This window comes from Pundamilia nyererei, unplaced genomic scaffold, assembly GCF_000239375.1.
Source record: "Pundamilia nyererei isolate P.nyererei 1_Seehausen unplaced genomic scaffold, PunNye1.0 scaffold00106, whole genome shotgun sequence".
In the NCBI taxonomy this organism is placed as follows: Eukaryota; Metazoa; Chordata; class Actinopteri; order Cichliformes; family Cichlidae; genus Pundamilia; species Pundamilia nyererei.
Window position 1 is genome coordinate 2,062,261 of NW_005187507.1, and position 27,983 is coordinate 2,090,243.

The window sequence follows — 27,983 nt, forward strand, 5'->3', positions numbered from 1 at the left end:
GCAGAAGACTGTAGGAGGGGAGTTTCTCTAGCCATTCCCATCTGCCTCTGACACTGCTTCGTCTTTCCCGCTTATAGATGCCATTACAAGGCTAACTAGGATTTCTGTGATATGTCTGAATAATATGAAACCAAATAAAACATCAGCCAAACTTTAATGCGAAATTACAAAAGTACATCACAGTTTTTGAAAACAATCTTAAGCAGTATGTCAAAAGATACTCAGAGTTTATTTATACAGTAGCGGGTCAGGCTGTTTGGTCCCCTGGCTTAAAATGTTACAATAATCATGTCCAGTTTTAACTTGTCAGAAGTGGAAACAAATGATCATTAGTCTCTTACAGTTCAATGCGTTCATGGTTACATATGTGACAAATTAAAGGGAAAAAACAAAAACCTAACCCACGCAGTGAGAGGTGGCTGTGTGCTAGTCTGCGTCCACCTGTAACATTTCCATCCTGGTGGAAGTCTTCTTCTGGGTGACAGTGCCTCCACCTGGACACGAGGGCTCACAGTGGTGACGGTGAAAATAAAGTTACTCATAGGCTGCGGCTTTCACAATCAACACATCTCAAGCCAAATGAACGCCTATGGGAGATTCTGAACAAGCGTTTTAGACCGTGCTCTCAACTCGCTCACCATTAGGCTACCTGAGTCAATGCCAAGGTGCATTAAAGCTGTAGGTTTTTCCTTTAACTGTCATCCACTTGTGGGATCAAGAACTCAAAAGTCACAGCTGGATTCTTCTGAGAAAAGAAACCAAACTTATTATTTTCTACTTTGTCTTAATTCAGAAACTTTTCAGTCACAGCTGAGCTGCAGTCTAATAAGACCGTGCAGTCGGTTTCTCATGACAGCAGTTTGATAATGAAGCATCCGATGAAAATACAAAGTTACAAAAGTCGTGTACACAAAAAAAAATAAAACATCTATTCTGTGACTCATAACATTTGGGTTAAAAATATTTATTTAAAGGGGAATCATTTTAAATATCTTCTTAAAAAAAATTTGATTATTCTAAATGTCGTGAAAGAGGCACGAATAAAATTCACTCTGGACACGGCTGCAACTTTATATCAAGAAGAGAAGAAGAAACTGTCTGAAAAAGGAGGAATGGCAGAAGATCAGTTAAGCGTCCGTGGATGTCGTCGTTTTGGCCGAGAGCAGAAAATTCGCTTTATACGTCCCCTTCTTCCTCCTCTTCTTCCTCCTCGTAGTGTCGGTTACGTTTAATCAGCTCCTCCACCGTCAGCTCCTCATGCTCTTCCTCGCTGTCCCAGAAGCCCACGTCCTGAGACGACCGGCTGGCCTCCACCTCTGCCTCCGGAGAGGAGACTGCAGTCGGCTCAGTTGGAGTCTCCTGAAGTTTAGCATCTGGCATGTCTTCCTCCAGCACGCCTCCGTCTTCCTCCTCCATCTGCTCCTCCTCTTCACCTTGTCTTCCTGCAGCGTCATCGAGATCCTCCTCTGTGGGGAGATGATGGTCTGTAGCGTCTTCGCTCTTCATCTCCTCTTCCTGTTCTTCCTCTCCGGAGCTGGTGTGCACATCTACACAGCTGTCCTCGGTGGGGGTTTGGCTGTCTGACGACTGGCCGCCGTGCTGGAGGTCCATGCTGGCGGGTTCAGGACTCGGCTGCCGCTCTACCGGTGCACTCTGCTTTTTGGGCTCAGGAGCAGAAGGGCTGTCAGGTTGAGCTGCCGCGGTGAAGGGCATGCTGCGCTCCTTCAGGGGGGTGTTTCGACGCAGAACAGGCGAGCCCCTGGCTTCCTCTGGTGGTGTGGATGGGGAGTCTTCCTCTGGAGGCCACTTGGCTCTGATTGGTTTACCCGTGGAGACTACCTCCGTGTTGGCGGCAGCTCCACCGCGGCTGGGCGTGTCCTCAGGCTCAGTTTTTGGTGGCCAGGAGATCTTCAGCCTGCGGGTCTCTGTGGGTTTGTCAGCCTTCTCTGAGGAACCTTGTCCCAGAGCCTCCATGGTGGCGGTCAGGACGTTGACTTTAGCCAAGGGTGAGTCCTCCACACTGGGGCTTTCCTGGTCTGAGGGTGTGGCCGGGCTCTGTGCTGTTGGCTTGGTTACAGATGTCGGCGAGGCCTCAGCGCTCTCGTTTTTGCCCTCCCAAAGTTCCTTGTGCGGCCGGTGGCCGAAGCCCTCGTCGTAGTTTCCTTTGGCCTTGAAGAGCTGGGAGAAGTGCGGCTTGCAGTAGACGCTGTTGTGCAGGGAGGCATAATTTGCCAAACTAGACCAAAACAAAGGACAGTTTAGAGAAAACAGACCTCTTCTAAAAAGAAGTCAAAGTCTTGATCAGGAATGGTTTGAAAGAGATTGTTAACGTGGGTTCATAACAGGTTAAAATGGTACTTTTGAGTAGTTTTGAGAAGGTTATTGGATATTTTTGATGGAATAAATAGAATCAAAATAAACAGCAGAACATATCTTTAAATTCTTTAGATTACTGGGAACACAGGACCTCGAGATAAAGTTTAATTTAGAGGGGTTTTTTTTCTCCAAGTAACCCTGCAGAAGAGCTTTAAATGCAGTAAAATCCTTTGTAAATGTTCGCGTGGGTGTATCGTCTGACACGATCTGCCGTGGCCTCACCTGAGTTTGGTGTTGCAGTGTGAACAGCGGAAGCAGGAGCTGTGGTAAACGTTCTGGTTGGCCACGAGCCTCTCCAGAGGATAGACCGTCTTCAGGCACGATGCACAGGTCTCCCTCACCGGCAGACGGAAGTTCTGCACACGCATAAACATGATTTCCCCCCATTTTTAGTCACATATGGACACCAACAATGACTGCTGAGCCCATCAAACCTCCCCAAAGCTACTCTGTTAAAGTCTAAGAATAAAAATAAGGAGGTGGAGATGAGTGTAGGGTGCACAGGTGTGTGTGAGGTGTAAATGTTTGTTGTGAGGGCTCACCCTGGGAGTCTTTGACTGGGACGAGTCTTTCTGATTGGAGGACGCAGGAGTGCCGGGTCCTGAGCCTGAGAGAGCAAAATAAGAAAAAAAAATTTTTTAAAAGGCAGTAATGCAGAACCAACACTAGAGGGAGCCATCTGCATATTTGATAAAGCCCTTCCACTTACAGGATTACAAACTAAAGCCAAGGACGGACAGTTCATACCGAGACGTGAGAACGTCACTTCAACTTTTCATCACGAATTATCTGCAGAACTTACCGTTGGTCTCTGAGGTGAAAACTCTCCTGGTGTTCGGTTCAGACTCTGGACTCTGAAACGGGAGAAGAGATGTGAAAGAAACAAAACAAAAAAAACATCACACACTGACACACGTTTAGATAAATGCGTGTCGAGATGAGCCGAAACTGATGCACTGGAACAAAAACATCTTCAGGCTATAAACTCTCACCATGTCCAGAGTGCACGGGGGGACGTTCTCCTTCTGCTTCCCACTGAAACCATCCAGCTGATCATCCTGAGCAAAACAAGAAGGACGAGTGGAAAGTTAACAACAGAATATAAGCCATCGGCATCACCTGCTTCATAGGAGATAAACCTACTGGGTATCACCTGTAGGGTTATTAACAGAGCATCCACAATGCTGCACACTGTGTGGGACTGCAGTGTCTTAGGTATATGTGCCATTTGGCTCCAAGTAATTTTTAAGTATACAAAACAGATGTTTAAACCTATATCAGAGAGAGCAGTCACTGCCTGTTGACCAATAATGCAACTGGTCAACAGCAACAACAACTCCAGGAAAAAGTAGGTCCACAAAAACACAATTACTACATGTGCATCTTAATCATGCAAATATCTTTGCTGGGATCACATGTAAGGAGTCATTTTGTTTCAACTTGCTTCCATTAGCTAGTTTGTCTCCAAAAATCATCCCAGAAAATACAAAATTCCCCAGTGCTCTGCCCCACGGGTGTCCATTCAGGCCTGGAATAATTCAGGAACATCGGTGTGGTGGTGATGGCACAGAGTTCACAACCCAGCTCGGCTGCACAGAGACCGATTTACACCGTTTGTTTGGAAATACTTTGGCTTTTTGTCAGCGGGCAGTGTGATTCTGCAATCTTAACTGCGCTGTCTAAATAATAAATAGGCTCGTGTTACAAGCGTCATGCACCCAAAGGTCATGCATGATTCATTTCCTGTTTCACGTCGAGGAAAAGATAACAGCTGAAGCATGTTTTTCACAGCAGGGCTCGCTCAGGCCACTGAATGTCCATCCTCTGTAACTTAACCCAATTATTTTATAATGTGAAGGTATGCAGATCTTTTAAGGGCACATTTTTTAAATTCTCTGGTTGATTTGTGTCATTTCATATTCAGCTCCAAGACAATTAAATAGGATTATTTCGAATTCACTAACCATGAATACTCCACCAATCTCACTTTTATTAGAAATTTATAAACCAGAAATGAAAGTTTCCAGTAAGGCACAAAAAGCTCACATTGACTGAAGTGGGAGGGACTTCCTGTTTGGAGATGGCTGCTTGATAGAGGGCCATCCGATCACGGAGAGGCGTGGACTCGGCGAGGCTTCCATCTGCAATAAACACACAACACTAGAAGTTATTGCCTAACAAACACTTCAGCTATTTTAACTCATCTTTGTGCGCACATCATGTCTGAACAGTGTTTTCTGTGCTTGCTGTAACCTGCAGACGCCACTTTTTTGTTACAGTTCATTAATCGCTGTGAATGCAGGCTGATGACGGGAACACGGGGTCAGGAGCTGCGTGCAGTGTGGAGGGAAACTGTGGGTTTGTCTCTTCCTGTGCTCTCTTAGGCAGTGGGCTGATCACAGCGCTTACACAGCAGCCCGTGTCGTCACTTCTGAGCTTTTTCATTTCGGGGAAGGATGTAATCCATCCAGGAAGATAGCAGGAAGAGACTCTTTGTAAAGAAAAATCCCAAAGACTTTGTAAATCTGACACCGTTAACGAAGAGCTCCAGTTTACCTTTGACATAGCAGATGTCTTTCCGTTTGTTTTTCCATCGCTCATGTTTTTACTGTATGTGGTTAAAATGACTGCATACGCACACGAGGTGCCTTTTTTGGCTGTCATCACAAAAGTCAGACAGCTGCTGAGACCAAAACTGAGCTAAAAGAGGCCGAACTCTGCATTTATATCACATCAGGGGGCTCAAATGTGACTCCAAACATTAAAACCGAAGTATTATTCACCAACTGACTGCTCTTACTGCAGACCTTCACTTCATCATTTTCCTGATACAAGCTGTTTAAAGTCAGCCTCTTTTTAAGCCAGACAGCATGATGCTCAAGAATAAAAATAATCTCTGTAAACAGAACTCAAAGGGATCTACTTGATTCTGTTTGGTCAAAACTGCTCTGCCTAGAAAGTACATTTGAGCAGGCTTGCATTATATGCAGGTAAAGAGATTAAAATAGAGGGAGGGCATTTGCCAAAATGCGCCAGATACCTAACAGCTATTGACAATAATAAAGCTTTAAGCTCAGCAAAACAATGTGCAAAACAAAAAGCCTGGGAGCAAATATCCAAGTATTGGCTGTTGCTTCATCAGGTCATTTAAGCATCTACTTTATTTGGTGCTTATGTTACTCAGCTACAAGTAAATATCAAAACTATCACGATCGTCTCAGAGTTTACCAATTTGTTAGCAGAGAGCCACACTTCTGGTTTATACCTGAATTCTAGGAAATTAATCATCTGTGCATTTATTTATTTCTACCGTAGCCGTATACAAGATTGATAAGACAGCTAATCATGAACCTAAACATCGAGAAGAGCAGCAACAACACGCTTCTATAAAGCTGAAGTGGACCGCAGAGTCAGCAGCTTTCGCTCTACTGAGGAGGTTATGTCACGGATTCTGGGTTTACTAAAAATGAGCCCTTTAAGGTCACATGCAGGGGCTCGTTTTCTCAGGTTTCTCCTCAGTCATTTAAAAAAGAAGAAAAGAAAAGAAAAGAAAAAAGGATGACCTGCCTCTTACATGTCAAAGAGTTTCATTTCCTCTTTAAATTAAAACCACCATGAACCATTAGCCAATGAAATGACTGAGTGCGCCATCTGAGTCGCATGTGGTTTGGAGGATATTTTAAGATTCGGCAGAGGTGCGAAGTAGCACACAGCTGTCTTTTTATCCACCGACAGCAGTTTTTGAAGATGAAGCCATTCACCGACTTGCATTCAGCTGAGATGTGTATTACAGAAGGTTTCCATTCTGCCAATAATAAAACTGTCGCTTACTTTTTTGGTATTTGATGACATTAAAATTTTGTCCACATCTAAAAAGAAATGCGAGGCTCACTCATAGAATAAAGCACATAATAAGAAACATGCAACACTAATTTCACATCAGCCGTTGCCGTCTAGGTCATTTGGTGTGTGTTGTCGATCACCTCTCAAACAAACTGCCCCCTAAAAACCCTGAAAGCACATTAAAGAGAAGCATGTACCTCCTAGTAGTTGGTCCATGCTGCCAGCGTTTCCTCGGCCTGTCTGCTCTCTGGATGCCTGCAACGCAAAAACAGACAGATGAAGAAAACAAACCGACATAAGGCAAAGAGATGAAAACACATGCAGTCCTTTGATGCTCACATGTTTCACCTGGTAGAGCCAACAGGCTGCAAGCTAAAGCCCGGCCATCAGAAAGATCAAAGAGAGACCGAGGAAATGCAAAGGTAAGAGAATCACAGAGGTCAAGAGCGGCACAGTGTTTGTGCAGTCCAAACCACTTTAATCCCCTTATGAGCTCAGTGTCTGAGACAAGACACCCCGTCTGTCCTCAGCCACCAGCCAGAAAACAAACCGATCACCTCTCTGCTGCAGGGCAGAAAAGAACACCTGCTGCTTTATAACAAAGGAGCATCTGCCCAGAACGTGGGGAATTCCCCAGTCGGACATCTCCCCCAAACTTCAGGGCACAAAATCATCCGTCTCATGCCATTTAAGGTACGGCTTACGCAACGGGACAAACAGCGGCACAGCACATTTAGCCTTTAGGCTGCAGGGGCCACGGGGAGGATTTTGGCTTCGGCCCGAGTCCTGACAGGCTCGGAGCTCTGCAGGCTTCGGCAAGTCGAGCTCGGGAACATTTCACAACATAAAGCTGAGGCAGAGTGGCCTTACATCATGGAAAAAACTGGATGAAAGTATGTTTGAGACAAGTTAAACCTCATTTATGTAACACATTATGCATTTCCACTTTATCTTCTCTAAAAAAAATAAATGCATGAAGGTGAAAGAAGAATTTATTTAACAAGCGTTCAAACCTCCAACGAGCATTATCTGTACATCTTATCTGTTATGTGCCACAGAGTCAGTGAGTGGGAACTGTACGTATTTTGAAAAGACAAGAACAAGTTTTCAGTTAGACTGACCGTGAACCTGTGTTTGTGTAAAGATGTTTTAGAACAAAGTGCTAAACTCCTGATATGACAGATGCGTTCCTTAAACTACACACTGGAGAGTTTTTGGTCTTCAAAGACTTTTTATATGTTGGTGCAGCGTCTGCAGTGATCCGTTTTGGTGAAGAGAGCTGAACGTGGAAGTGACGCTTCGAGTTACCAGTCGATTTCTTTCCCACCATCTATGGCCTCGAACTGGGTGTAGAAGGAAAGATCGCTGACAAGTGGTGGAAATGATCTTTCTTTGAAGGTCGTCTGGGTTCAGTCTTAGAGATAAGGTGAAGAGCTCAGTCGTTCAGGAAGGCTTAGTAACGCTGCTACTCCTCCACACTGAAATGAGGCTCAGGTGATTCTCATTCTCATAAGGATGTCTCCTGGACAACTTCCAGGTGAGGCATCTCTGGCATGCACACCTTGGATGAAACCCCGGAGCGCACACATAACATGCTTGAGAAACTTCGTCTTTTAGTTGGCTTGGGAATACCTTACTGTGCTACCTGGGGGAAGCCTGAGCATCTCTGCTCAGACTACGGCCCTGTGACGTGGACCCAGATGGATGTTTACATTAAACACATAAGAAAATTTCATTTTTGAGGTCAACTCAGTGCAAATGTCCACCCTGTCTAAAGTTAATAGCATCAGATCACGTTTCACATGAGGCGATTCATCTTTAAACTAAATGAAAGTGGAGACAGCGTCCACAAACTCACTACTTTTGAGAAAGAGGAAAAAAAAAAAAAAAAAAGTGTTGCACTGGGAAAGTCCAGCCTCATCCTTTAAACTTTCGTGTTCCCTCTTTGTGGGAAAACCTTCACAATGTTCAACTGCTGCTCACTAAATGGTGCCAGAGAATGTCACAATTACAAAAAAGTGGTGAGAGTTCAGCAAAAGGTGATAGGAAAGGTATTAAATCCTCCAGCAAAATTAGAGAAACTGCAAAATCAGATAATTCTCTTCACATTGAATAACTCACATGACTCTAATAAAAAAAATTAAGATTATAACAGCTTAAAGAAGCAGGATTTCCAAAGCTCGCACCTCTAGGCTTAACCTCTACCCCTTTAAAAACTGAGCAGTGACAACCAGATCATCACAGATGATGTAATCTGAGGGCGGGTAAGGGGCAAATCTGAGAGTCTGAGTCAGGAGTGAGTTCAATAATTAATAATGCACATTATGGTTAAGAAAGAACTGAATCATCTGCTGTGAACAGGAAAACACAGCAACACTCAGGCCCTAAGCGGGGCGTTAAGAACAGAAACGAATCACAACAAAGGAAACAGTCATCTTCATAAGAATGGATCTATTCCCCCGGGTGGATTAGCTTCCACAGACCGGAGGTGCAGCTTTGTGGATGAAGGGGAGGATGAGGAGGAGGGGGGTCCGAGTGTGTGCATGAGGGGTTGAGTGGCATGTAAACAAGCATACGAGGCCAGGTTGTGTCTCGAAAGGCTGGATCAGTGGGCCAGACAAAGAATCTGATGCTAATCCTGATACTATTAAAGCTCCTAAACAGACAGACCGAGCGAGCTTCAGTTCCCCTCATGACCCCACCTCACACACACCAGAGTCTACCAGAGACAACGACTTCTTCTTACACTAAGACTTACCCAAACAAAGAGCAGGAAGGCACCAGCGGCATCAGTTAACACCCTTTAAAGGTGTTAATATACCCAGTTCAAGCCACACAATAACACTGTTTTTAAAGTGAGCTGACACAGTTGAAAGGAGCTACTGATAAAGTCCATAAAGTGGACTCTGAGAAGCCTTAAAAGGCCCCTTTCAGCTGCTGCGCAAACATCCTCGTCCAACACAGAAGTCAATAAAATAACAAGCAGGGAAAGTAAAAGTGGAGACTGTCTCAGAGCCAAACAAAGAAAGCCACAAACACCATATGTCATAGCTACCTCTCGCGAAGACAAATGAAGAGGGAGGACAAAAAAGCCACAGAGGATGAGGAGTCGGCGGCGAGACCGAGGGGAAGGCGGTTCTCACGGAGTTTGATCGTGTGTTTGAATCCAGCACCGGCAAGACCTGCAGCTCCAGAGCGGCGAGGCACAGACTGTGGCTTATCGCAGGGGAGATGTGGGGTAGGACCCTCTGGAGATGGCTTTAGGGGAGGGGGAGGAGGATGAAGGGCAGGGTGGGTGGGAATATTCGAGGCGACAAGGAGCAGGTGTTCCTAGGGGGTGCTGCTCAAAGAGGGGTGTGGTCGGATGAAGGTGGGGATGATGACGGGAGTGTGCCGTGGTTTTACAGATGGTCTTTCTTTCTTTTTTTTTTCTTGTTTAAGTGTTTCACGGCCCCCCAGCATCAGAATAAAGCTTTGGGCCTACAGAGAGGAGCAATGTGGGGCAGGAGGGAGGCGGAGAAGCAGCAGCTGGTGCAGTAAGGGGGGTGACTCAGGGAGGTGACTCAGGGAGGATAGGGAGGCTGGGGCTGAGCTGGGCTGTGTGGGAGGGAGGAGGGGTGAGGGTCAATTAATTTCAGAGTGCATCGAGTCGGCCCAGAGAGGGGAGTGGATGTAGAGAGGGGGGTGTTTAGATAAGAGCTGGAGGAATAAACGCAGACAAACTCTTTACCGATCTGTTAGTGCGTTTAGCTTTTAGCTCAGAGAGGCCAATGTGAGCATGCTCACAGTGATGATGCTAACGTGCGTCACACAGACGACGATGAGGCTGGAGAAAGTCGATTTTGTTTGAGTAAATCTTCCTAAATATCCCCCAAATTATAGGTAGTGAATATCGATTCTGTTACTAAAGATGGTATAAAAAAAAATAGGCGGAAACACCGTGATGTCACATATTGGCTAATTAAATCTCAGACTCAAAACTAGTGACCTAGCCCATAAAATCATCAGGAAAATATTTACGGGGGTTAAATAAAAATAATGAAAGCAATTCCACACTGGCTTCATTTGTCAGATCCCAAAGCTACGTCTGTCTGTCACACCATCTAGGACTCCCAGTAATTCACACGATGGTGATATTTTTTGCTAATGTGTGTCCACAGTTGGACAAATGCAGAGGTTTTTTCCATTTTATTATTAGGCATCCCCACCCCTTTGATATGAGGCATAAAGCAAGCAGCAGCAGACAATTTCCACAAAAATCAGCCTGCATTAGCAGAATGCTAGGACATGCATCAGGTTTTAATTAAATTCAGACTCATTTACTGGTAAATGGAGTGGTACTTATAGAGTTAAGCAGTTAAAGCACACCGTTTTATCTACGCCCATGTGTTCAAACATCCACTCACACCGATTCATAAGGGGCAACTCCAAGAAAACTTCAGCATGCAGAATGAAGGAGTCGATTGATTGGCAGACAATACCATATTTGCAAAAACAAACTTATCATGCATCAATTTACGCAGAAAAAGTACTAAATACTAATTTTCGCTGAGGACCACCTCATGTGCAAACATCACAACATCAAATTTCAGCTAACAGTATAGCAGTACTAAAAACAAACCAAAGGAAAGTTAAGTCCAAGATAAAGAGCGCTTAGCATCTCCATAATGATCTGAGATTTATCCGGTATGAATCCAAACTTCTCAATATAAGCCGTCTTATCACTCGGGGACTTTCCGAGTCGAGGAGCATTGGGATTACTCATTTTGCTGCTTGTTTGAAACACTTTGTGCAAAATACACCACACGTCATGCTTGGCCGAACAGCCAAGTTTTTGTTGCTTTTACACTTTTCCTATGTCAGCGCCAGTCAGCACACAGTGGAAATTTATAATATATGTACTTAAAAAAATAAAAATAAAGTAACACTTTTAAGACTGTAAAAGGAGAGATTATGATGATTTTGACCTGGACTTGAATGCTTAAGTGCAAAACTGACATTTTGGTGTCCGGAGAACACATTTTGGTCAAAGCTTTAGTGATTGCTGATATCAGTCCATGATTTCATACCAAATATATTCAGTAGTTGTTATGAAAATGCTCATGACAGTGCGAGAAAAAGCCAGGGGACATTAGAGGTATTAGACCATTCACCTCAAAGGAATTGCCATCCGAGATAACATGACTTCAAAGAAAAGAAGGGTGGAGAAAACAGGGGCGAGGTGGACGGAGGGCTGAGGAGCAGAGAGTGGAGCACAAGGGTGACTGATGAGGTGGGGAGGGGAGGCGGAGAGCTTTGACGGCCTTGGGGGGAGACTGTCTGACGAGGCTCAGAGTGCAGATCAGCTGTCTGCAGTCATGAGTCTGCCAGCCTGCTGCACCATGACATCATCTGCCCCGTGAAGGGGAGCTCAACAAAGAAGCAGAGAGCCCGCCTCGGCCCTACAGTGGAGCCTATTGTACAAGCCCCGGACACTGTGTCTACAGAACTGTATAGATCCTGTATTTCAGCTCGAGGATTTCCCCAAACAAGCCCTCCTTTGGAAGGACAACTATGCAGCGAGCAATAAAAAGACTCCTTCCCTCCAGCTCCCCAGAGTGCTCCTTCATCTCACTTTTTAAAAGCCCACATAGGAGGCGGGTGTGGAGAGGAGAGTGGCGGATGTCTTTGTTTAAACGCCACGTTTTACTGCACGTTTCTTCATCCCATGTTTCCTTACAACCCCTTCTTTGTCCTTTGTTAACAAAAAAAAGTTTCCATGAAGAATCAGACTCTTAAGCCAAAACTGAGAGAGTCAATCCTGCTCAGCATTATCTGTGCATCTTCCTCCTCTGTGCCACATTAAGACCTTAATATCCAGGTGCCATTAATTTGTATTAATGGCACCTGGATATTAATTTAATCTCTTCCTGGACTGAAAACCAAAGCTGCACTTCCTCAAATTGCCACTTGAAGGTGGAGTTCATCCCCACTGACCTACATTATAAAATGTCCAATTTCACAACAGAATTAGAATCAGTATATGGAAGCACCTTAAAGCAGCGGTCCCCAACCCCGGGCCACGGACTGGTACCGGTCCATGAATCGTTAGGTACCAGGCCGCGAGAGTTGAGGCTCGGGTATGAAATTTATGGTTTTTAATCTTTTTTTTTAATCGTTTTTATCGTCCACTCTGTTTCCCTGGATCTTTTCCCGTGTGTTTGAAATAAATCTTCGTTTTTTTGGTTTTAATTTGTTGTATTTATCCGCGACACCTTAAAGACCAGTCTGTGAAAATATCGTCGGACATAAGCAGTTTGGGGACCGCTGCTTTAAAGCATGTTAGCATCAGCTGAAAACTGAGCCGTCCACCCGCTCCTCCAAACATTGGGAGCAGCATGAACACGAAAGCTGAAACTTGAGAGAAAAAAAAAATGAGCAAACACATGGAGATAGAGGGAAGGAAAAACTGGAAGAAACCTCAGGAAGAACCAAGCCTCTTGGGGTAACCAAGATGACAAGAAATAAACCAAAAAAAGCCAACAAATTCACCATTTTCACCTTTTTGTCAACAGTTTATCCTTTTCTGGCCTAATGACAATTTATACATTTGTAACATTTTTAAATACTGAGGTCTTCTTCCCACTGAGCACCACAAACATCAAACAATCAAATTTAATAATAGAAAAACTGAACCTCTGTCAAAACTGAGTGAAAGTGAATCAACAGTAAGTCGAGTTGTTGATTTTGTAGGACTGAGAAGAACTGCAGAGCACACGTCTTTCACTGGGTCCCATTATTAACGCCCATTTTATTGTTATGCTGATGACTCACTTATTTTCCCAGTAATCTAAATCAAATCTTATCTCATCTCTCTGATATTTAGAGCCAGATGTCTCAAAATTTCCTATGTCCTGGTGTATTTGCCCCCCCGGGAGCTGGACACAGCTTTTATTTCCAATTAAGCCGTTTAATCATACCGTGTCTAAATGAAATTTTTTCCTCCCTTTCTAGTGGCGTTCTTGAGAAGGTCATACATGCTTTCATTTCCACATCTTTATTAATAAATATTATGTGGTCATGTCTTAAATATTTAACTCACCACTATTAAAGCACTCATTAGCTCACACATATTTTTCCATATTTAGTGTCTAATCACCACATTTTTAATGACTGTTCCAGTTTGTAATGAGCCCTTTAACTAGAAGTGTTTTTGTTATATTAGTATTTTTATTATTTTAACTGTTTTTTGTCTTTTTTAGCATTTGTATTTTAGAATTTCTAACTATTACTTTTTATTATTGCTGGTGTATTTATAAGTGGTCATGTTTATTTCAGTATTTTTACATTTACATAACTGGGAGGTCACAGTAGTTAAAGGCTAAACCCCAAATTTAAATTTGTAAAGCACATTGAGTTCGGACTCATCAGTCCACCTCTGAAAGCCTCACAGTGGCTCGTCATAAAATGGTCGCTCTCTATTGAGGAAACAGCGTGGCTCTTGTTAATGTGCCACACTTTGGAGTACGAGCACTTTTCATTTTACACGCCTTGAGCTGATGCATGACTGGACGTCAAATTCCTCGACTTTTATGCTCCACAAACAACAATTAGCTGCCTCGGGGAGCATGAAGCAGAGATCTCTCAGGGATCTTTGCAGAGAGAAATGTGCGAGTCAGCTGAGAGTGTGTGTTTCTTTTAAAGGAGGAGGATGTGAAGTGGGGCTACACCATGTGACTATCAGCATGACGGCACTGGGGGGGATCTGACTTCTTTGAGAACAAGTGGACAGTTTTAGGAAGCCCAGACTACTAACTTATCTTCTCAATTTCTGATTCATTTTAATGTATGATGCTTCATCAGATGTAGGCACACGAAGCTAAAATAGGTACTCATGAAGATTTTATTCCACAGCTTACTCTACTTACAAAGTTTCTATATTAAGACTGAAAATAAAAATATATTTCACTGAAACAGAAACGCCTAAAAGTTGAAATGAGGACAAACTCACAGAGAAGCAGTACTTGCCTTTTCTGGGCTTTCTCCTTTCTCGAACATCATCTTGAGGCTGTTGAGGGGGATGCTGGGCTTCTCGCACTCAGGCACTTCAGCTGCCGATGCCGCCGCTCCCTCCTGCTCCTCTGAATCTCTGCTGGGCTTCGCCTCCATGTCCGTCATGTCCTGGCTGGTCTCTCTGGTTACTCTGTGAACCTGGATCTCTGTATCCTGGTCCTGTGAGAGTACTGTAGTTTTTAGGGAGTCTTGCTGAAGCTTGATTTGGGATGAAGGTGCAGATCTGGAGCCTGGTAACGTGCTGACTGGAGTCAGAGGGGCCTGAGATTGGGATCTCTGGATAGACGGCGGTTCCTGCTGTTGCTGCTGCTCCCAGCGTTTCTTTAAAGCACTCAGGTTCCCGCCACTCAGTGTCGAGGGTAGAGCTTCCACAACCTGAACAGGAAACAGTCACTCGGTTAAATTTTTTACCTCTGTAGCATCAAAGGTGAAACAGTTTTATAACTGTTAGTTTCAATAAATCTTAAGACTCTTTATCTCAATGTCAATTTAATTAACACCATCTAGGTTCATTTTCCTCCCATCCTCAAAAAACAAAACAAGATATGGACATAAAAATATTGGATATGCAAAGACTGAAACATATTTCCAAACAATACAGAGCATTTCTGATTATACATCCAAAACCTTTCTGCTGTCATATTTTGTTTGTGTGTCAGGAAACAAGAAAAGATTCATATCTGAAAAGACAACTCGATGTGGGTCAGATGCACAAGTCTGTAATGCGCTACAGTGCAAGTGCAGTTTTCTGTCATTGTAAGAAAGTCCTGGGAAAAAAAAAAAAAGTCATCTGATGGTAAGCTTCAAGTCTTATTTTTGTCCAGATAACCATTCAAAACAAGTGTAGCATCACATTTTTTAGAGGGAGTACACGCTAGAATACGTCTGATGTTTGTGCAAATTAATCAACTGTTAAATCACCTGACGAGTTTGGCTTTAAGCCTCCAGGTCACAAGAGCCTAAAAAACGAATTAAACAAAAAAAAAAGTCTATTAATTTATATTATTTACTGAAAAATGTCACAAAAAACAAATATAGACTCTATATGTTAAGAATCTTGAATCAGAAAACCTGTTGAGTGTCTGCTTAAAAATGAATTAGCAGTAAAAATGTTTCCACTCAGTAAATAAATCACCCAATGATCTGGACTTTAATGCACGAGAATGAAGAGATACAAGAACTACAAGAACCTGGGACTGACCCGACTGTAGCTGTAAAACATGTCCTGCACACACTCTGCTGGACTTTGTTGTTTTGGTCATTTAAGACTCAGATGCCTCGTTTATCTATGACGGTTGTTCTAAACACGAGTTAGTCCAGCTCTTATCTGTCATTTCAGACATTTTTATCGTCACTTTGGGCACCAAGTATCTGCCTTCAGGCTTCTGCAGCAGGAAATCTTAATACTCCATGGTTCACTGCAAAACATTACAATGCAATCTAATTAAAGTCTGCATGCATACATTTCACAAAACCTCCCATCCATACCTTGCTGGTTAACTTTGAGAGTTAACCAGCTCTAGTTTTGTGTATCGTGCAGATGCAATGAGATGAAAAGGTTGCTGGGTGAAGAATTCAAACACAGCAGAGACCACAGAGAAGATAACCCTCATTTTTACTGCCAACCACACAAACAATCACACAACAAACTATGATGACTCACAATTTCTGAGGCTCTGGCAGAGGAGACTCCCACTGAGGGATGCTAGCTGCTCTCAGTCTGTTTTTAGTTTAGTCAATAAATCCCATCAATGCTGGACACGCGCCACTTTGACTCTCCGATTTCTGAATGACGCTAAAAACATTTAAACTAAATCAAACAGCATCTGCACTGACATTAAACTACATGTTCGCATTCTTGCAAGCAGAGTGTGCACAGTCTGAGCTAGGTAACAAAAGGAAAAGACATGAAAAGGAAACAGGAAGTCCTGCATGAAAGACAAAAGAGCCGTGAGTTGCTCTGCATGCGCATCTATAAACCTGGAGCTGAAAAGAAAGCTAGAAAAACTTTTCCTTTTGTGTGTGTGTGTGTGTGTGTCAAAAACCTGAGAGTGAGGCAGACGACCTGGCTGTCCAGTTGAAAATGCTGTGAAAGTGTGTGTGTGCTGGTGCCTGCTGACCGGCTGGAAGTGCTACAGGCTGTCCCAGATGTGAGAGGCTTGAGAAGTGATCAGAATGAAGCAGAATGAAGCAACTAGCCCACCCCCCCCTTTCTATGACACAGAGGAAAGGAAGGAGGGAAGGAAGGAGAGGGAGTGAAGGGGGCGAAGGGTGAGGGGGCGGGGAGGTAAGGAAGGAGGGAGAGAAAATCAGAAACAGACAGTCGATGAGGGAAAGGAGGGAAAATAAAGACAGGAAATGTGAAAAAGGTAAAGGGGAGGGAGGTGGAAACCTTAAAAAATAAAAACTCTCACAAAGAACTGCACAGAGCCTGAACCTGGATAAATACCAATCTCCTGATAAGCCTCCCGGGCTGGTATCTACATCTGATGTTTAGTTTAGAGATTGGATTTGATAGGAACACCTTTAGCTCGTCTTCCTCTCAGGAAATGAGGGATTGCCAGAGAAATTCGACAGAACTGCCATTCAGCATTTACACGAACAACAACAACAGATTTGACACCCTGAGAAGTTTGACGTCAGGAAGGAATGCAAGATTGTCTTTAATGATGAGATGTTGTGCAACCTGGTAGAAAATACCAGGGAAAGGGGGCGGGGTTTGGGCTTTACAAGGCAACTTCAGGTTTAAGCTCAAGTTTTCAGGGTTAGGAAGGTGTGAGAGAGGAGATCAGCAAAACCCACCACCTACGGACCGATCACTTCTCTGGACCTCATCGCACAGGAGGGTCTAAGGTTTTAGAGGCAGCAGAGTTTTCTTTGTATTGATGAGGATCAACAAGAAAACTTTGCTTATATAAATCCTCTGGCTGCACGTAGTTATAAAGCAGTTTCACAGTCGTGGCCCTAACATAGTGACCATGTAGTTGGATCCACTTTTCTGATACATTTTACAAGAACTTTAAAACACAAACAGGAAAAAAAAGACCAGGCAGCTCAAACCAAAGTCTTGCAGAACTAACCCACATGAAATACACAGTAACTGAGACCTGCTGTAAAAAGTGGCTCTGATTTGATATTTAATGAGCCTTTAATTTGGTTAAGAAGTAAACTCAAAGCAAAGAGTGACCGGCGTATAAAGCCGCCCGTTTAACCTGAAGCTATGTCCACAGTTACATCTGTGTTTTCCACTTTACTTTCTAAAAAACATCCCACCTACAAGGATACATTGTGAAAAATATCTCCATCCAAATCTAAACAAAAATGACAAAGCAACAGGTGATGATTTAACCAACTCTACAGAAATGTTGGCCAATCAGAAGCCTAGTTTAATTCTATTTTCTTTATATAGTGACAAATCATGACGACAGCAGCATCAAAGCCGAGCAAGAAAATATTATCAGGCCAACTAAGACAGCTGAGAGGGGAAGAAGTGAGTGATGTTTGGACAGGCAGTGTGGTACTACAACAACAACACGTGTGCGGTTGTGAGAAAGCATGTACAAACTGCAGATAATAAGATTAACAGAAACAATATTTGGTTCACATCCACCACTACAGAAAATGCCCTTACACTAAAGAGACATACACCTTTGATGCTGCAAGGGAAAAAAAATGTCAGAGTTACTTAGAAGGTTTTTACTTTTTACTTCATTTTCAATGACTTAAAAGAAACAAAGGGGTCAAAAGTGTAGAAAAGGCTTCCCGTGTGTGGAAAGGGCCCGAGTCACCACGCTGACCAGGTGTGACGGAGGCTCCTTGTTATCAGTGCAGCAGAACAGCTGATGCCCAAAGCGATAACAGAATAATTTCACTGCTGGAGCTTGCTGCATGCTGGAGATGTTTACAAGATTATCGTCTCCAAGCAGTTATTTGAGTCTCCGCCAGACTGAGAGCAGTTTAGGGTTTATATTTTAACACTGCATTTGAAAGGCCAAATATTATCCTTTCAACTGCTCTGTTATTAGCTGACAGCTGGAGTTCCTTTAATAAGGCTTTTAATCAGCTTTCAGAATGAGTCACATTACTACAGTCGAGATTTCCACACAGAAACGGAGTAAACAAAGAGCAAGTGAGGTCACTGAACTCCAAATTCTGAGAGAGAACGAGGGTTTGGTCTGTGCATGTCCACATAGTTTTTGGGAAAATGTTAAGAAAAGATGCAGCAGAGCATGTGGGTCTACGCAGTAGTTTATCTACAGTTTATACTCGTATGAATATGGGGAATGAGATGCTGCTGATGGGTGAAGTTTTCCCCTCTGTGAATTAAAAATTGAAAGTGTCGAAGCTTTTCAGATTAAAAAATGTGGCACGTTTGGGATACAGGACTCACTGAATGGAGTTCGACTTCTGTGGGTCTGTGTTAACGGCAGCAGCAGCATTAATTAGCAGGTCTAAACATGGCAGCAGGCTGTGTTTTAATAATAGATACTGGTGGTTCTGGTGCAGGGACTACTAGGGTGGAGAGGGTGAAGCACTTTGTTTTTCATTCTGAAATTTAACTTGAGGACAAGTATTGTGGCCATGATAGAAAACACTTCTTCCACCGCTGGGAGCAACGAATCTTCACAGACATACAGGAGTGAATTTGAATGTACGCACCGTTTTCTTCTTCTCTATGCTGCCCTCTTCTGCTGCCATCTGGTACCTGTGGAGGACAAAAACTGCTTCAGATAAACAATAACTGAGAGGATGAGGCCCAGTTCGTAGCTGAACCACTGCTGTCCTTCACAGGTGTTTCTACCCGGAGACAAAAATCATGTTTGGGACAGTGAGTCCAAATTAAGTTTGGCTCAAAGCCTCTCAGCTGTGCTGAGGAAACATTAACACCAATAAGCCAGATGTGGCTGTTTCTGCACAGAGCCAACAGCAAAAAGAGACATTGTATCTAATCAATGAGGACAACAGCCAGCTTTAAAGACCGACTCTTGAGTCCTGCACTGAATATTTAAGTTTTGCTAACAGAACCTAAAGACTAGATTTTACATTGCTGGCTATGTGGGTTTGTTTGTTTTTTCCACTCCTACTTGGTAAGGAGAAAAAAAATGAGACACTGCAAACATTTATGGAGAAAGGATAATGCCATCATAGACTTAATTTGGATGACATTCTTCATTTCCAGCTGCCAAGATAATAGGATAGCTCATGTAATATGAACTTTTGCTTTCAAATCGAGGCAGGTGGTCGGACTTATTCCCGAGTGGGTCTCCTCCGCCTGCTGCAGAGCAGATTTCAGGTTTCATTTACCTGCCAACCCCTGATTATGTTCATTTTTGTCGTCATGGCTCTTGCAAATAGTGAAGTTCATTCGCATGAAGATTGTCAACAACTGGTAAATGCACTCACTTCCTTATCTGATCTGTGTCTACAGTGTCTTCTTTTTCTTTTGACCCACTGCACACACACACACAAAGGGCAGCTCTAACCAAAAGCTTCTCCCATTTCAGCTGATCAGCAGTTTTCTTCATGTAAATTTACACCAGTAGCATGATGGAAAACCATCTCAGGAGGTTGTCGTAAAGAGTGACCCTGCAAGGTCTCCTGTCTTTAGATGTGAGAGGGCTGCAGAGTTCAATGGCTTAAAAGTTTGTTTTTGTGCATAGTAAGGATAAGTGTTAAATACACAATTAATGTTAATCAGGAAGAAAAACACAAAAACCTGCATATTCCCCACCAACTGACAGACTACTACTATCACCTAGTGGTCAAGTTGATCAACTACCGTGCATTGTCTCATTTTCCAAGTTAGTCACTTGATATGCGGTAAAGGGGGATGCCCTGAATGGTGAGGGGCCTCCATAAAGAATCTGATCCTGTTTTACTCTGTAAAGTCTGAAAACCAGACAGGATGAGTGAAACTGGAGCAATTCGTTAAAGGTCGACAATGTGATAGTCACATCTTTCAAGAAAACGGGAAACTGAGAAAAGCTGAATGGCAAGAAAACGTTGAGAGGAAACCTATGACCTAATTTGTGCTCATGACGAGAGCAGAAAACTCTGAAGTGTAAAAAGTCAAGACAGATCTGCTGAGTGGCTGCTGGTAAATTATTAAACTTAAGGTTGGACTTACTTGGAGAAGCGCTCTGCGATGGCGGTGTTTTTACCCCGGGCAGAGACGATTGACAGCTCTTTGGCGGTGACCCTGAGCGACTGGGATGCCCACTGCCTGCGGCTGAACGGTGCAACGGAGGCCATGTTTGCTGTAGGTCTGAGTGATCGGTCTGCCTGTCAGCTTTCCAGGAACACAAGTCGTACCTCTGAGAGGAGGGGACACAAATAGAAGGAGCACCTTCAGCCAATTAAACACTGAGCTAAGGCAAACGAGCGCGTCGTCTGGTGCCAGCTTTGCTTCCTTTCGCCACTCTAAATCAAGCTCAGAGGAACACCCTTCCTGTGCATTCAAATTTTTATGACACTCATCTCATGGAGCTAAAAACAGTCTGGGTCTGAGCATTTAAATACAGGCTTTTATATCAAGGGAAGCAGTTTGTTCATGTGTAAAACTTCACAGAGAATCAATACATTTTGTCACACTGCACAGCTGGTCCATGTTACCACTGCAGCACGGAGCGGCCTCTGCATCTGAGTCAGAAAGTCAATAGACCGCGTCACACAGCCATTGACCATCTGTTCCCTGCTCTGACTGAACGCCAGGAGCGACTACCAGCAGACAAAAAACAACCGATACGCCTGCAATACAAAAAAAAAAAAAACCCTCTTGTACACACTCTCCCTTTCACAGGAAACACAGACACACACGTCTATACCTGCTTGCCTCTTCTGCAACATCACAGCCTGAAGGCCGTGGGCATGTGACTGCATGCAGCCGTAACGGCACCTCACCGCTAATAACCGTCATCCGAGAGAGCTATCCATGCTCTGGATGAATGAAAGAATGAGACCGGTGACGCAGCCCCCTTGGGGGTCTCTACGTCACTCAACAGGTGGACTATAGTGGGATGTTGCCACATTAGGAAAGGTTTGTGCATTACTGCAACACTGTTGAGTGTAACTGGAACGGTTAAGCAACACCCAAAGAAACTTGGGATTTGTATATAAACACTAGGGGACACTAGGCTCAACTCACTATAAAGGACAATAAAAGAAATTAGAGGTAAATGGTACCACCTTTACAGACAGACACAAACAACCTGTCTGAAACCACATTATGAACCATTATAAATACACAAATGCATGAGATGTAAAGCAAATTTGGTATGAACAAGTACCAAGTGAAAGAAAACTGAAGGCCCTTTTCAGTTGTAGACGCATTTATATAAGTGAAGTCAGGAGTTAGTGCGACTCCATCACTGTCCTCCTGCTGCTACAACTGGTGCAGGTGCTCCAAGATGCAACAATGGGATGTGGGTAATTATCATTTTCATTCACAAATCAGCTTAGACTTAAAAACCTGTCGGAATTCAGCAGTGACTGCTTGGGTCATGCCTGGCCCATCCCATAATACTGATACAGCGTGCATCGTTTCCAATCATCCAAAAACCCATTCAGGTTCAAACCATCAAACTTGTGACATCATTACCAAAACATTAGTCACCTGTTGCTTCTTATTTAGAATCACTCGTTTCATTTCACCAGCAATTATGAACTAAGAACTTTCCTAAATTTAATGATTCAATGATTCAGATCTTATGCTAATATTAACAAATAATTAGATTAATAATTAAACCAAAATAAAAATGTCACATAAATGAAATTAACAAATGTAGGGCAGCTTAAATATGGCAAAAACCCACCAATCACATTGATTTTGGTCAATATTAAAATCACAGTAATGAAAAAAGGAGATTTATTAAACTGAATAAAGAAAAAAAATATTGATGATGAAGTGAATTTCCAGTAACTTTGATTATAATTTTTTGATCTAACCTTGGCACAGTCTGGTGTGAGGCGATTTAGACTTCTGAATGAATACACTGAAACAATAACCTATTTTAAATTCCACAGCACTACATTAAAAAGTCATAAAAGCGAGGGCGACTATCAACCTGATTCAATTCAATTTTATTTATACAGCACCAAATCACAACAACAGTCACCTCAAGGTGCTTTATACTGTAATGTAGACCCTACAATAACAGGGTCGACCTTATTATGATGTCTTTAAATGTCATGTTTCGCCCAGCAGTAACTCGAAAACTCAAAGACACCCAACAAAACAGTCCAAAAGCAGCATCCCGCCACCCTACTGAGGTGATAACAGTCAAATGTTAAACCACTGGATTTAGTCTAGCCTGATGCTGCAGTCACGTCATGTGATCACAGCGCTCCCTGCTAAAATACAAATGAGGGGCGATAGCGACTCCAGAGCGTTTCAGGTCACCACTGCTGCTGCCAGATGACAAACAAAGCAGCTTGTAAAACAGAGGCGGCCCATGCAAAGCTGAACTTTAGCAATAAAAACAGTTGAGAACAAAAAAAAGAACAGAGTTAAACTGAGGTGAAAATAAGAGGGAGGCCGGATGTCTGACCTTAAACTTCACAAGTACAAAGACCACAGTGATGCTCGCCTTTAAATTTGATACAGAAAGATGACACAGTTTAATCTGGCATTTTCCTTCCTAATCACTGAAATTGTAGAAAACTTCAGAACAAAAAAAGTTTTAAAATAAAACCACCAACCTGTGACTGTCTGCGTTTTGACTCAGCTGTTTCAGAAGCCCACTGCTTGAAAATTTCCTTCTCTTTTCACTTCCCAGCTGCTTTCATTCGTGCTTTTGAAAAGAAAGGGAAGTAGGAGGAGACTAACCACTCCTATTTAACTCCTCTCAGCCAATAAGGAGCAGGATTCACTTCCACCTGGCAGGTATGAGCTTCCCCTCCCCTGCTGATCAACAGCACTGTGTCAATGGCAGTATAAAGCAAACTGAAGGTATGTGAAACCAGCAAGGCTGTGGGTCGAACGACAAGGCAGACAAGCTAGAGGGAGGAGTGGGAGGAGGGGGAGGAGGAGGGGGGGATTCCCACACTGGATTCCTGGAATCTGAGTGACTCCTGGCTGCCCACTTTCTCACAAGGTCAAGACATTAGAGGATGTGACTCATTCATATTACTCGCCGACTTCACTGAGGAGGAAAAGGAGTATGGAATAAAAAAAAGGAAGAGATGCATCAAAATAATAAAACGAAAAGGAGAAAGAAAAACAAACTAACATGAGTAGAAATGTTGTTTGTGAAGAAAACGATCTGCGTCTGCATCCAGCTGTCAGTCCAAGCAGCAACACCAATAACAAATAACTAAAGCTTGAACACAAACAGGAGCTGTGCACAGAGCAGCAGTGAGGCTGGAAAAGGCAGAAGACGCCTTTAATCTTCCTCCTGTAGATCTGGAGGTTTTAACACAGCAGTCTGTGGAAGCTGACTCACTTCTGCAGCCAGCCTCTGGTGGCCGTTTGAGGAACTGCAATTTCGGGTCTAGAGGATGGTTTAAAGAACTTTAGATTCAGGGAGTCTGAATGAGTGAAGACTCTGGGCTCTTCATCATCCTCAACAACCTTCTACAACATGGTTGAAGAATATAGGAGGGTGGTCATAATACGACAGAAGACTGCCACCAGTGATGACAACAACCGCTTTTTTTGCAACAAGGGGTAAATTTTTGACACACTTGGTGTATATTGGAACTATTACTGGACGACCATTTTCATTATGGATTAATCTGCAATTGTAAACCAATTTATAATCTGTTTCTTCTCTAAAGTTTACAACAAAAAGTTCATCGAGACTTATTTTTGTCTGAGCATTGATCAATAAACAAAGATTGTCACGTTACTTTACATTTCCACTGAATTCATGACATCCTTTAAACTAATGTTTTCCAGCTTTGTTTGAAAAACGTGATTAGGAGACCTATTAGGGAGTAGAACATTACACAGAGGCCCTCTGGGATGATTAAACTTCATCCTCGTGGTGTCCCTAAAGACTTCCAGCTCCATCAGTGTCACTTCCTAACAGTGGGGCTAATCCCAAACACATGACGGATGTGGGTCTGACTTTGTCTTACCTTAGAAATTCCCAACAACTCCTGCATGTACGATTCTAGAGAAATTCAAAAGGTTACAAAGCTACTTTGATTTTCACCTGCTGAGACAGAAAACAATAGAATAATAATGACTTTAACATGCACGCAAACTTTCATTTTCAATTCACAGCACTAACAATGAAACAAGAAGATAAGGAAGTTATTTCAGGGAAGTCTCACTTCAACAAAATCCGTTTAGAACAATTGATCGCTGTCAGTTTTCCTATTTTACCTCTAAATAAACTCCAGCCTGCAGGCGAATGAAGGCCCTCGAGTGTATTCAATTATTTACCACTTTTAATTTTCTTCACCAGGAAGCTCAGAGCAGAGCCACAGATCCATTTCTCTCCAGCTTGTTCTACTTACAGTAACTCACTAAACTTTCCCAACACTGACAAACACAGCTGCTGTGAAGAAATGAAACCTCACTAATGGTATAAAACTGTAAACATGCACACACACAAGATCACAACTGCAAAGCAACCACAACACAGAAATGATGCATAAGTTGGGTATTTAAATTGCTACTCTGTCCTCAAAACGTTGAGAAGCCCTGCTCTTGGTAAATGTGGGCTAAAAAGAAAAGCATTTAGTCTTTATCATTACTAACACATGCCCATGCAACTGGTGTTTGTGCTGCTGGCAAACTGGTAATTAAAAATTAACCCACTTTTATGGCTTCCCTGCAATGCTGTATTCGGTTATCAAGTTGCCTAGATACTTCTTTACATCACATTATACGGACAAGAAGCTGGAAAGACGAAAGAGGACTAGAAGACCTGGCGGTAGAATGAGGAAGCTCAGGTACTTATTCAAAGAAAGAGGTCAGCAAAGAAAATGTGGGAAAGACCGGGAGATAAAGGCTTTAGACAGAAGTAGGATAAGATCTAACGTACGGCAAAAGCAAAGGAAAAGGCTTACAGTGAGCTTTACGTGAGGCTGAACACTAAGAAAGGAGAAAAGGACTTCTACTGATTGGCTGGGCAGAGAGAATGTGCAGCAGATTAGGGTGTAGAGTTCTCTGACAAGCTGATGGATGTAGAAAATGAATGTGAATCAGGAAGCGTAGAGAGTGAGTAAGCAGGGAGTGAGGGCAGCTATGAAGAAGTCCAGATGATGTGTATGTGCTTGTGTTTAGACGTCTTTGAGAGAGAGCAGAGGACTTTTAACCAGATTGTTATACACACACTCTTAAAGAGTGAGAGGGTGCCTGAAGAGGTGCTGATTTTCAAGAACAAAGTCATGTGCAGAGCTGTAGTGACTACAGAGGGATAAACCTGATGAGCCATACCATGAAGCTGTGGGAAAGAGCTGCTGAAGCTGAGCTAAGAAGAAAGGTGTAATAATTTAAAAAACAAAAATAAAATTACATCAAAGCACTTTTTAAAAACTTCCAAAACGTCCATACAGGAAAGAACACGTGGCTCACCTGCAGTGAGGTTACTAAGCCTGAATCATTGCAGACTTTGTTAAGTCACTCCCACTCGATGTTGTAAACTTGGAAGGGTCATGCAAACAAAGAGTGGCAGTCTTTGGGATCTTACCACAAAAACCACACACCTCATCGTAAACTGATGTTTTCTTCCATCCCAGCGTCAATGCAAAACATTGAAGAGTCATGAAAAAACATTGACTTGCTTGTGTTCATTTGCTTTTTGCATCACAACATATCTCACCAACCTCTAAATGTAGACTTTTTCATCATTTAACAGTGAAAATTATGAACTCTGTGTACATGGGTATGATGCAGTATGGGAGCAGACAGAAGAAATATCTCGTCCAGGTGAGGGAAAAAAAAAAGTGAAAAATTCATGCCCAAACACAAATGATTATAGTGAAACTGCACTGTTTCTCCCGGCTAATACCAGAAATTTTTGACAAGTTTTTCCACAATAAAAGATTTTGTAAGACTAATGCGACACAATATTACATAAAGACATTCTTCTTAAAACTCTGAATCATTTGCCAGACAAGACAAGAGATCCAAAGACAACATCATGGACCGTATTGCCATTTCTGATAAAATGCCTCGCTGATTATCAACAGCAGACCCACAGAGCAGATTTAAGTCTGTCTGTGCTCAGTAACGCTCGATACCTTTACCTCACTGAGCACAGACGCAATCACAGAAATGTCACAGTGTCAGCAGACACACACTCCTCTTCAGATACGAAACCATCGCACAGATCAGCGTCCGTGTTGTGACTCAGCGTGTCATTAGGAAAGAGAAAAGATGACTGCCGTCTTTTATGAATCAGAAACCAGTTTAAACGCGTCACAAGACACAGACGTCCTCCCAGATGAGGATCCTGTCTGATCCAGCTTCAGTTTGTCATTTATCCTGATGATCTGATCATCGATGAGCCTCCTGTCACTACTGCTTTATTCAGATTGCTGCATTTAGGGAGAAGAAACCTCCCCTTCCCATCATGTTATAATATCTACAGCCTCAATAGGACTTAACAGGGCAATTTTTCCCCACAGGGTCACATGAGAAACTGGGACTGCTGTGAAGTCTGCACCAGTACCCTGAACTCAATTCTGCTCAGTGTTGATTTTATTTCTTTACAAAAGGTTGCTGGTGCAGCCCTCCCCACAGTCGAGTAGATGTTACACATTAAAACAACCTTTTTCATGACATGAGAAAAACCATAAACAGCAGCCTGATGTTTCACTGGCTCTGGAGGAACTTTGTAGAGACTGAAAATATCCTTTTATGCAATTTATGCCGAGAAATCAAACCAAACTGACAGCGCTTTGTAATTGCGCCACATTCGAGCTCACTGAAATATTTTCCACATGTTTGCTTCAGTTTATTATTCAAAATAAAAAATAAAAATCACATTGATCATTGTTTTATAGTCCAAACATTAGGAAACATCTTTACAAAACCCTGTTTGGGTGCAATCAGATTGTCACAAAATCTTATGTTAATATCAATTTCATATGATACAAATCTGTTTCCATAGATTTGTTTATTCTGAGTTTATTTTATCACCTCTGAAATAATGTTTTGTGTTGCTATCGCTCTTTTGAGTTTATTAATTTTTAACTGGACAGGTGAAGCTGATTTAAGACAATTTGACATGAAAAGGAGGACACACAATTTTAAAAATCCTGAATGTGTGTTTTTATCTCATTATCATCATTAACTGATAGTTATCATTAAGAATACAGAAGCTAGAATATTTTTAAATTCCACTGTCACGTGTCCTGGTGTCACGAGGACCTATGGATATGGTTCACATCCAGCAGATAATATCTAGAACCACATAAGCCAATCTCCTGGTCGACCCGACCTAACATTTCCCACAACACCAGCTGGTTAGCTTAGGTAAGACCGGTTGTCTTCCCAGGACCTTGAAACAGGTACAGCTCAGGTGAAAACTGACTCACAGGTCTGTCTGGACATGAAGCAGCTCGGTGTTTCAGTCCTGTTTACGCACGTTTCCTGCTGACTCATTTGCTTCGTCTGCACTATTTTTTTTTCTCTTTGTAATTTCTCACACTCACCTGAGATTCTACGGGAACTCTTTTCAGGAACTCACTCTCACCTGAGCCTCAGGGACCGCTCACATTTCACAAAAAGCGCAACAAAGCTTCAATTAACCCAGTTT

At 42.7% G+C, this 27,983-nt stretch overlaps 1 protein-coding gene across 2 annotated transcripts; it reads right to left on the bottom strand.

Moving 5' to 3' along the window:
* Positions 1-135: 135 nt before the first annotated feature.
* lima1a (LIM domain and actin binding 1a) lies at positions 136-27,983 on the bottom strand. 2 transcript variants are annotated; one of them, XM_005741053.2, is made up of 11 exons: positions 27,880-27,983; positions 20,399-20,585; positions 18,931-18,976; positions 14,227-14,646; positions 6,417-6,474; positions 4,423-4,517; positions 3,369-3,434; positions 3,179-3,230; positions 2,919-2,983; positions 2,599-2,732; positions 136-2,236 (listed from the first exon to the last, which is right to left on the bottom strand). In XM_005741053.2, the coding sequence occupies exons 2-11, from the start codon at positions 20,521-20,523 to the stop codon at positions 1,177-1,179; spliced, it is 2,121 nt and encodes a 706-aa protein (XP_005741110.1). In that variant the 5' UTR covers positions 20,524-20,585; positions 27,880-27,983; the 3' UTR covers positions 136-1,176. The 2 variants fall into 2 exon arrangements, with proteins under 2 accessions (XP_005741110.1, XP_005741109.1); XM_005741052.2 differs by lacking the exon at positions 27,880-27,983 and adding an exon at positions 22,969-23,245.